Source organism: Phaseolus vulgaris, chromosome 3 (genome assembly GCF_000499845.2).
Source record: "Phaseolus vulgaris cultivar G19833 chromosome 3, P. vulgaris v2.0, whole genome shotgun sequence".
NCBI classification, from domain to species: Eukaryota; Viridiplantae; Streptophyta; class Magnoliopsida; order Fabales; family Fabaceae; genus Phaseolus; species Phaseolus vulgaris.
Window position 1 is genome coordinate 47832330 of NC_023757.2, and position 11238 is coordinate 47843567.

At 35.7% G+C, this 11238-nt stretch overlaps 1 protein-coding gene across 1 annotated transcript; it reads left to right on the forward strand.

Moving 5' to 3' along the window:
• The first annotated feature begins 448 nt into the window (after positions 1-448).
• On the forward strand, positions 449-9933 carry LOC137808293 (nicotinate phosphoribosyltransferase 2-like). The gene is made up of 15 exons (XM_068609325.1): positions 449-855; positions 1106-1253; positions 1652-1771; positions 1864-1998; positions 2084-2145; positions 2795-2870; positions 3693-3794; positions 4453-4560; positions 5440-5498; positions 6529-6703; positions 7847-7981; positions 8069-8167; positions 8691-8799; positions 9459-9571; positions 9658-9933. Exons 1-15 carry the CDS (start codon positions 701-703, stop codon positions 9733-9735), a joined length of 1674 nt encoding a protein of 557 aa, XP_068465426.1. The 5' UTR covers positions 449-700; the 3' UTR covers positions 9736-9933.
• Positions 9934-11238: the final 1305 nt, after the last annotated feature.

The window sequence follows — 11238 nt, forward strand, 5'->3', positions numbered from 1 at the left end:
ATTACTTTTGACACTGATCGGAACAGGGTACAATTTTTCTAAACTGGTGATTAAATTTATATATTTTGTAGAAAGTTTTTAACCTCTTTTTGGCTTTTGCCAGTGCAATGAACACTGCACTTGGCCTCGAGAATATACAACAACTAACCAACCTGCTTCTGTCTGTCGTTTGAATCTTTCTCTCTTTTTGGTTCGTTCATCGTACTTCAATGTTCAAACACTGCTCTGGGCTTAGGACTAAGGAAGGACTAAAGACTTGGTTAGAGTATTGTTGTAAGAAAATATGAGTAAAGATAGGTTGAAAAATCCACATTTTTTATACCACTAATTTTTTTATACAATTAAATTATAATTTCTAATACTATTATTTTAGTATCTTTTTATATTATTTAATTTTAAATTTATTTTTTATTATATATATTTATTTTTAAATTCATTATCAAGAATTGTGTAAGTATAAGATGATCAAAGTATAATTTTCCGGAAAAAATATGCCACTTTCTCTCTCCTCTGTTCGCCGCCGCATGTCCCTTTTCGTGCGTGACGTTCACGCTTGCATCAGAACCAACTATATAAATAGAACGCGCGCGAGGTGATAAATTAAAACAACGCAACGCTACTCAAGACAGCAAATAATAAAAACAGAGACCACACAAGGACTAATACTCACAGCAGAGAGTGCGCGCGCGCCAGAACCCTAATGGAGGCGAAGGAGAACGGAGCGAGCAAGAAGCCTTCCAGTGGCGGCATAGCTGGACCTACGAACCCGATGGTTACGCCTCTGCTCACGGATCTCTATCAATTCACCATGGCTTACGCGTACTGGAAAGCTGGCAAACATCAAGAACGTGCTGTGTCAGTATTCCTCGTTCTTTGTTTGCGTTTGCGTTTCGTTGCAGACGAAGTGCAAGAGAAACTGCGAATAATAGTTGCGGTTCTGTGCTTTTGCTGTATTGAGCGCTTTCTTTGTCTTCTGTTGGGATTACTGTTTGATTTATCTGTGGCTGCGTAGTGGTTATTCTTTTCGGCTTTTTGATCAGTGTTTTAATGTTGGAATGCATGTGTATTTGTGTTTGTGAAAAGATTGGATCGTGTTTGCTTTCAGGTTCGATTTGTATTTTAGGAAGAATCCGTTCGGTGGGGAGTATACCGTCTTCGCTGGTTTGGAAGAGTGCATTAGGTTCATAGCTAATTTCAAGCTCACCGAGGAGGAGATTGATTTTGTCAGGCAAAGTTTATCTTCCTCTTGTGAGGTAAAGTAAATTATGATACTTGTTATAGCTGTAACTTTCTCGTTTTGTTATGGTTGTTAATAGGATGGTTTAAGTGTAAAGATTTGAAGTTTCCGTCTACTGTGAATTTAGGCGTAACGTTATTTTCAATAAAAGCAGAAATTTTATCGTTAATGTCAACTGTTTCGGAACTTTCAACTAGATATGCTGGAAACTAACTTTAGGATATCAAAAGGATAGAAAGAGTTGAGGGTTTTTGTTTCTTTTTTAAAAACAGAATTGGGCCATGAAATCTGAAATAATATGGCCGGTAGTTGGATGTGCTTTGATTCTGTGGAAAGTTTAAAGCTGCTGGCAGTTTTATTTAGATTTTCACTTCAAAATATTCTGACTTGTTAATAATAATCAATTAAATCTAGGATGGATTCTTTGACTATCTTAGAGGAGTTGACTGCTCTGATGTTGAGGTGTATGCTATTCCCGAGGGAACAGTTGTTTTTCCCAAGGTTCCCCTGATGAGAGTTGAAGGCCCAATTGCTGTGAGTACTTGCCCACCTTTAACTACCCTATTTTAATATTGATCTGCTTTCCAAGATGACCAATTTCTTAATTAAATTGACTCATTATTCAGGTTGTTCAATTGCTGGAAACACCTTTTGTGAATCTAATTAATTATGCATCATTAGTTTCTACTAATGCTGCAAGGCATCGTCATGTTGCTGGAAAATCCAAAACTCTTCTAGAGTTTGGATTGCGAAGGGCTCAGGTTACTTAGTTTTTTAATTAGTAAATTTTTTGGAAAACTTACCTTCTTTAATATTCATTAAAAGAGATTCTTTTTTTTAATTTAGGGGCCTGATGGTGGAGTAGGAGCATCAAAGTACTGCTATATTGGTGGATTTGATGCAACAAGGTATTATCAATTAAGCAATTTAGTTCTAGCATGGTGGGTACACTTGAAGAGATATCATGCTTGAGGTTTGGCAGACTAAAGTCTTCACAATGCCAATTTTATCTAGAGTGTTATTGTTAGTGTTAATTAAATATGTTTCAAATTGGGTTATTTTGTAATATATCACAGCAAAGATACTTTGTTTGCTGTTGATTTTGGTGGAAAGGGATGGTTTTGGTGACATGGTCTGTTAGTTTTTGTACATTGTAATTGGATCTAAACTAAATGTTTCCCATGTGCTAGACTGTTTTTAGCATGGTTCAAATGACTTTGGTAAATTCATGATCACTGACCAAAAGTTTAGGGTACAATAGAGCCAAATCTGTTCAAGTGGCCTGCACAAGCTCCCTTGTACCTACTTATATATGATAAGTGAAGTTATTTACCTGCAATTTAATTTGATCAAGCCAAACTTTATTTGCACAAAATGAGATTTTAAGCACTTGAAGTCAGCGAGGTTTCATATTATATTCCTATACATATAGATTTTGGGGTAGTGTGCTCGAATTGAATGATCAGGGCAAAATTTGTTTTGTTTTGGTGATTTTTTGTTTCTGACTTTGCTATGCTTGGTTCGGTCATAACCTGCCTTTTTCATGTGTTTCAATAGCAATGTTGCAGCTGGAAAGTTATTTGGGATACCCCTTCGTGGTACTCATTCCCATGCCTTCGTTAGTTCTTACATGGTGTGTAACCAATTTACTGAATTTTGTTACATATTTGGTTAAAGATTGTGTAAACAATTTCCAATAAGTATGCTTGTCATTTGTAAAATATAATACATATTCCCTATATAGATAAAGAATAGAGTTTTTGTTTAATCTTTCCTTTCAACATGTCTAAAGGCACTAAATTGAATTTGATCGTTTGTTATAACAAAGATAGTTGGAAATTTGTCCTGGAAGAATACAATGATTAGTTAAGAGGCACTGCTGTGTAGTTCAGTGGTAATATGTAAGTCATAACAATTAAAATCATTGCAATTTGTTCATACACATTTATGAACCTCATTGGAGATTACGAAAATGTAGGTCTAGGAAGATAAAATACTTACACTATGGATCAAGATTGGAGTGTGACAATTACAATTGGAGAACTCAGAGAGATCATATGAAAATTTTGTCCTATTCATTTTTCCAAATAATATGCAGTCAGACCAGACCGCATTCAAAGTTTGAGTTTTTGACTGACCAAATAAAACTATGAAACACTAAGGTAGGTACCCTTAAAAAGCAGTTGCCAAGTGCACAAAAGACTCCCTCCCTGCCTGGGGATATAGGGATAGTAGTTGTTGCTGCCTTACCCTGTAGTTGTTTCCTGAACCTGTGAGTAGTAGATCCCTTTTTTTTTTATAAATTCGGAGCTTCAGTCCAAAATCTGGCTTGTTATTTCTAGCCGCCTTTATGTGATTTATGCTGATTGTTTATTGTAATTTATATGGCTTAAATCAAATGAGGCACTCTCTGTTATATTTCCTTTGCTTACTTTTTTTGTGTACATTTGTGCAGAACCTTGACGAGATTACAGACAAGTCACTTCGCAGAAAAGATGGTTCAAGTACATGTGATGATTTTGTTATTGTGGTTCAAACATGGCTGAGCAAAATTCAGGTACCATGATTCAAACATTTACGTCATTAATGTTGTTTTTCTGCTATAGTTGTGTACTACCTCCTGTTTCTAATTTTGGGTGGGTTTTTGTCTATGGGGGAGCATGGTGTGTTCAGTCTCCGCACAAGGTTTTGGGTGGATTCATGTTTTAAGTCGAAAAAGTTTTTACCATTAGTTGGTGTGTGACACATGTTAATAGAATGCATTCCCAGAATCCTGTCATCCTATCAAGTTAAGCTTTGGGACCTACACATGATATTGTTTTATGTGATTGACGGACCTACACACGAATTATGAAGTGTTTTGATCCTTCAATGAACATTCTACACAGGAAAACATATTTTACACTTTTAAATTTTTCATATGAAGTTGGAATATAATCATATAGCCTGGATAACCAGAAAAATAAGACAATAGAACTTTATTGAATACGTATAATATAACTAAAATATAATCATTCCTCCTAATATGATATAGGTATTTTAGGTCGTGATTTTCATGTGTGCTAATCTTTTCCCCACTTTCTGAAAAACAAATTGAGTAAAAATTCCATGCCAATGCTGTAAGCCATCACTCTGTTGTATGTTTAGCTCTTGCACTCTTACAAAACCAAAGATGGATTTACCAGTGAATATACTTATGCGTTCCCTCTCTGCAGTTATCAAATGGTGTTTTTGGTGAGACCAATCAAAGCGAGTTGGCAGCATTCACATCATATGCATTGGCATTTCCGGATAATTTTCTTGCCCTTGTAGATACATATGATGTAAGTATACTGATTTTGTACTTCTTAAAAAACCATTATATATAATCTTGGCATCATTTTGCCTAGAAATGTCCAATGATTGTGGGTAAATCTTTTTATCCCTCATTTATGTCTTATGAACTAGTTCTGGTTTTTTTATGAAGATGCTGTGATTAAGAATAAAAATGGAAATACAAACTAAAAATGAATCAGTTATGGGATCTTTTGTCAATTTGACTTTGAGACACAAGTGATAGGTGATTTACGTAACTGGGAAGATGAGTGAATTATTGTGTGCTTATAAATCTGTGTAGGTATTGTAGGTACCCCCTATTTCCCATTTCTTCAAGGCTATGTATAAACTTAAGTTGCAAATTAATCAAGGACAAAGATGCATGAGCACATATACCACATACATGAGTTATCTCCTTATATATTAAGAGTTAGATTAGTTATTTGCTTAACAAATGTGAGGATGGGTGGGTAGTTTGTTCTCAATACTCAAGAGAAACTGATCACTGGTCAGTGTGCCTTCAGTTTTCAAATAAAGTGAGTATAACTCTACTGAATGGATTGTTCTTATGCAACAGAGGTACAAAGTACTGGCTGGGTGACTTGTGTTGCAAATCATACCTAAGGTGCATAAGTGATGTGATACCTATTTTACTCTTGAATATTGCAACACACATTGCCCTCCAACTTCCGCCTGCCTATCATTTTATTGTATATGCTAGCATTGAAAGTTTGTTAAGCTTTGCAAATGTGCAAACTGTTATATTGATTATTATGTCATATGTCTTTATATCAAATGACGAGGTTGCTTTTTTATGGGTTCATTCTGTATTTTTTTAAATGAGTTCAGCTATTTCTACGGATCATTACATTTGCATTGGTTGACAGGTGATGAGAAGTGGAGTTCCTAACTTCTGTGCAGTTGCATTAGCTCTCAATGATCTAGGGTATGTCAGGAATTATTTCATGTTATTATTATATCCAGTTGTATCCCTAAGGTTTACACTAAAATGAATTTCTTTTGTAGTTATTGTTCCCTCGTCTCTGTTGTTTCTTAGTTGGTAGGGATACAAAGTTTTTGTTTTCTTTTTCAAATGAATGAAGAATGATATTATGTGGTAGTATTGCATAGATGTTATGGGAGGAATTAATAGCAATAGTAGCCACCAGTGGCTAGTACTAGAAGTAATGGATGTAATGGAAATCCTCATTGGGATGTTGATTGGGGATGTATTGGAAGCAATATCTAAACTCGAAGTTGTAGTTGGTTGGATATTTTTTAGCATTACTGCAAAATTTTCCTGAAAATGTTATTACATGGGCGTGCGTATGTATAATGTTTCCTCAGTTATTAGAAAATTGTCCTGTTTTTTTCTGTTACATAATTTCTATATGCAGACTGTGGTGTATATTGTTGCAAATATCTTGTTCGTTGATAAACCTTTTTTTGTGTGTTTTTTCTTGTATTAAATTTTTTTCTCTCCTGTTGGCAAATAATGTTAGATTATCTGTATGTTATAATGTTATTTTCAATTTGAGCCTGTTGTTAATTTACTGCAGTATCTCTTCTTTCTCGCATCCTGTTCTATAACCAATAAATTATACTCCCTCTGTTATTTTTTTTCTGTCTTAATTCTGGAATGTTCCTTTTTAGAATTTGAATAACATTTATTTATTGTATTTACCCTTAACCCTTACAATAATTTTTAAATAATTTACACATGGATTTATTGTGTTAGATTGAGAGAGAAAGGAGTAAAATAGAAAACTGTGCAACTATTTTATTAGGATCAAGAAAATTTATTATATTTCTTAGTTCCTGCAAAAGAACCTTAAAAGACAAAAAGGAACGAAGGGAGTCATGCTTTTGGCTTGAACTAATTTCTTAGTCGTGTTCATCCCCTTAGAAAAAGCTATCATTTCCAAAGAATCATATAATTTCCATTCATGGCTGAGCCTTCATGATGTACCGTGCAGATACAAAGCAGTTGGTATTAGATTGGACTCTGGTGACCTTGCATATTTGTCTTGTGAGGTCAGAAAGTTCTTTTGCTCTATTGAGAAGGAATTTGGAGTGCCTGAATTTGGGAAGCTAGCAATCACTGCAAGTAATGACCTTAATGAGGAAACCCTAGATGCTTTAAACAAACAGGTAATTAGTCAATGAAAACTGGAACTTGTTATTTCTGAACTATTGATTCACAATCAGTCTAACAATTGAGCAGTGTCTGCGTTTGCTTCTCGGCGTAGGTGTGTTCACATTGAGTAATTTCAGTGTTGCATAAAATTCTTTTATAGCTATTGCACATGATTTGTTGGTTTATACTTTATACAAATTTTCATTGCAAATTTCTCACACATTTATTTACATCTATATATCAAGGCTTGGCTTTGGTGGTGTTAATAATTTCTCCTGCTATATAAAATTGGATCTTCAAATTTTGAGTTAGTAACATGGTTGGATAGTTATTATAATATTTCCCCTTCTAAAAAATGATTGAAAAATGGGTAGTTTAGTTATGTAATTTAGTAATTTTTAAGAAACGCGAGGAATACGAAACTTTGTTTTAGTTCACTGATATGGTTGCCCCTAAAAAATGTTATATTTTTGGTAAGTTTTGCCTTCAAAATTGCAGTTTTGTGGGATACACACGCAACATGGTTTCCTACCATGATTTGGATGACATTAATTATTGAGTAACTGAGAACAGAAGTACTTACATAACTTTACTAACTGAAGTCACAATCTTAATCTACAAAAATGTTACCAAAAAATCTATAAACTATGGTTAATATAAACCAACTGAAGTTATTTAATCATAGGACCATGCAGCTGTTTATTGAAGAGGTAGCCATCGCTGATATTGAGGATTTATAATCAAAGTTTTATAAAAACTTGATAAATAAAAAGATGTTTAAAACTGTCAGAGCGTAGGAATACTTTAAATTATCTTATCTGCCTCCTTCGTTGTGGTAAAGTGGCTACCAAGCCACTCTTTGAAACGACAACCAGCATTTCGGTTTAGCCCCAGCTCAAATTCAAAAAGCCCATAATCAGGGAATCTTAATGTCATATATATGATAGTGACCAATGCCAATACGGTACTGCTAATTTATTGAATAGAAATTATTAATAGATTTTTCTTCTCGTTGTGATAGAACATATTCATTTTCTGTGGGTGTGTGTTGAGGTTTAAAATGAAAACTCTAAAACTTTATATTGATCTTGACAAAAATGTAAATTTACGCGAAGGTTATGTAGTTTCTATTTTATTGTATGGCATTTTCTCAACAGGGTCATGAGGTTGATGCCTTTGGAATTGGTACCTATCTGGTTACGTGTTACGCTCAAGCTGCATTAGGTGTTGTTTTCAAGCTGGTTGAAATAAATAATCAACCTCGTATCAAACTTTCTGAAGATGTGTCAAAGGTTTGATCATTCTAAACTGGACATGATAGTGTAATCGTCTGATTGATATTTATTCTTTATATTTTCCGTTTCTTTATCTGTATTTAGGTCTCTATTCCATGTAAGAAGCGATGCTATAGGTTGTATGGGAAAGAAGGTTATCCCCTGGTTGACATAATGACCGGAGAAAATGAGCCCCCTCCAAAGGTATTATTTCAATGTTCTGCACCCTCCCCCAGTGGGTGTTGTTAATGTTACTTGTCAGTAATTCTGGTCAATGAGATTTCTTTTTTAGGACTGTCGCCTTGGAGTAGTAGTCTCAAGTCAGAAAAAAACTGTCATTCTTTGGTTTAAGCATTTAATTGTTTATTTGTATTAACTAAGCATTGAAGTGACTGTTTTCAGCACACTGATGAAGTGCCTAAACCAGTCATATGGGTTTCGTTGTGGGTGGATTGGATGAAAAACGGAATGCGCACTTAGTAATATAGAGGCAACTTTTGATAGAACCTCCTATAATACTGTTCTGAAAATTATGCCATATTCAATTGCTGTTCTTCATCCTTTTTCATAGTATAAATCCAAATAATGGACCGACTTGGCACCATTATCTCATATTTTAGATTGTAAAGTTCCAGCATCTTGGTTTGTCAGTCTTGCTTCCAAGCAAGTTGGTTTTGCTAGTATAAAAATAAGGCCTAACAATTATTTTATTATCTTTTATTTATAGGTGGGAGAAAGAATCCTGTGCCGTCATCCCTTTCAAGAATCCAAGAGAGCATACGTGGTGCCACAGCAAGTTGAAGAGCTTCTGAGGTGTTACTGGCCTGGCAGTTCAGGTGAGAATAGAACTAGTTATTAATAATCATGGAGATCAGTTTATAGTATTACAAGAGTCAGTTTGAGTAAATTTCAACACAAGCACTTATGAGAGAAAAAAGAGAAAGAAAAATAAAACAAAGGTTTCTACAAGCTAAATTAAGTTTATGCATGAGTTAAAAATAATTTTTTAATATGAATCTAAGCTAGTATGCTTATAAAAAAAATATGAAGCTAGTATAAAAGAGCTTCTACAATTTAATTTATTTATAAATTAATTTTAGCTTATGGAAAAATATTTCTTTGTTCTTTTTCTTTTCTATAAGTATTTATGGAAAAATTTATCCATACATAAACTAAATCTATCTTGTTTGTATAAGATTACATCGTTTCTAAGGACAATCCCATGATTCGTTATTAACCTAGTGTATTGTAGCTTTTGAAGCTGCCACACTAACCTTCATTACCCATTTAAACTAAGAAAAGGAAGATATCGTTCCATCTGTAAATCTTACGGTTGCAAAATGTATTATTTTATGAGTTCCTGAATGAAATGGTTATTTGTCATCTGAAAACTAGGTCGCACTCTGAAATATATAAAGTGCTTACCGGCATTTATCTACAATTCATATATTCAGTTTTTTCTTTTCTTTACCATCTTGCTAATTCTTTTTTGAAGATAAAAAGAAAGATACTTTACCAGCTCTGAGAGACATTAGAGAGGGGTGCATCAAGCAACTAGAGATAATGCGACCTGACCACATGAGGAGGCTTAACCCAACCCCATATAAGGTCAAAAAGTTATACCTGACTCACAATTTTGGTGTTGTTTTCATCGTGATTGATTTTTTATTTTATTTTATTTTTATCATAAATAGGTCAGTGTGAGTGCAAAATTATACGACTTCATTCATTTCTTGTGGCTCAATGAGGCACCAGTTGGGGAGCTACAGTAATAAGGCAAACATAATGGCGTGCCTTGGGAAACCCTACGGGTATGGCAAAAGAAAAAAAAATCGAAGAAAATTCTTCATATGGTAATGCATTCAATGTGTTATGACTGTATCCAAAATAAGTTATCTGTATATTTATGTTGGTAGAACCATTATTCTTTCCAGGTCTTGATAATAATAAACCATCATTTTCTTTTGTTACATTACTTTGCAATCGGATTATATCTATGTTGGTAGAGCCATTTACTTGTACTATGGCAACTTGTGAAAATAAATCTCACCCTAAATTGTCATAGAATTTGTTGATAACTTCGGTATTAGAAATTATTTCTCTAGAGCAGTTGTCGTAGGTCTCAGCGATGTTACCTTGGGTAAGAGAGTGAGAAGAAAGTAAAAAAATGAAAGAAGAAAAATAAAATAGAAAATGAAATTGTTTAAAAATATTGAAAGTGAAAAATTGAGTAAAAATTTGTGAGTAATTTAAGATGTGATAATTTTTTTATCAATTAGTATTAAGGGTGGACAAAAAATCCAAATTACAAAATCCAATCCATAATTATCCATATCCATATTAATTTTAATCCATTTAAATGGATTTATTTCAAATTCAAATTTTTAGATTTTAAATCCAATCCATTTAATTGGATATGGATTAGATATAAATTGGATACATTTTTGGATTATCCAAATTGCATTTTGGGATGGATGTCTAACCGAGCAGTCTTGGGCCCATATTGAGCTGAGTGGGTCCGAGTTGATTTCGAGTCGAGCGCGCCCGGGCCGTTGTCCAGCCGAGCTGGCCCGGGCTGATGTCAAGTCGAGCTAGCCCGGGTCGATATCGAGTCAAGCAAGTCGGGCTGATGTCAAGTCATCGGGCTTGTCCCGATGTCGAGCAGAATGGGCTAGGCCAATGTCGAGCTAAGCAAGCCCGGGTCGATGTCGAGCCGAACAGGCCCAGGCCAATGTCGAGTCTCCCGGGCACGGGCCGATGTCGAGTCGATTGGGCACGGGCCAATGTCGAGCCAAGCGGGCTGAGCAATGTCGAGTCTCCCAGGTCCGGGACGATGTCGAGTCGAACGGACCCGGGTCAATGTCGAGTCTCCCGGCCCGGTCAATGTCGATTCGGGCCGATGTCGAGTCAAACGGGCTCGGATCGATGTTGAATCATCTAGGCCCAGGTCATTGTCGAGTCGTCTAGGCCCGGGCCCCTGTTGAATCATCCGGGCCTGGGCTGATGTCGAGTCGATTGGGCTCAAGTCGATGTTGAGCCGAGTCGATCGGAGCCAATGTTGAGCTGAACGGGCCTGAGTCGATGTCGAGTGGAGCGGGCCTCGGTCTATGTCGAGTCGATTGGGCCCGGGTCAATGTCGAGTCTCCTATGCCCGAGTCGATGTCAAGTCAAACGGGCTCAGGCTGATGTCGAATCATCCAGGCCTGGGCCGGTGTTAAGTCATTCGGGCTCGGGCCGGTGTCGAGTCATCCGGGCTCGGGTCGGTGTCGAGTCAT

Excerpts from the sequence above, each read along its gene's own strand:
- LOC137808293 (XM_068609325.1), top strand. The coding sequence starts at position 701 with ATGGAGGCGAAGGAGAACGGAGCGAGCAAGAAGCCTTCCAGTGGCGGC. Across the intron at positions 1,254-1,651 it reads GTTTATCTTCCTCTTGTGAG|GATGGATTCTTTGACTATCT; the intron begins GTAAAGTAAATT and ends AATTAAATCTAG. Across the intron at positions 3,795-4,452 it reads CATGGCTGAGCAAAATTCAG|TTATCAAATGGTGTTTTTGG; the intron begins GTACCATGATTC and ends CCCTCTCTGCAG.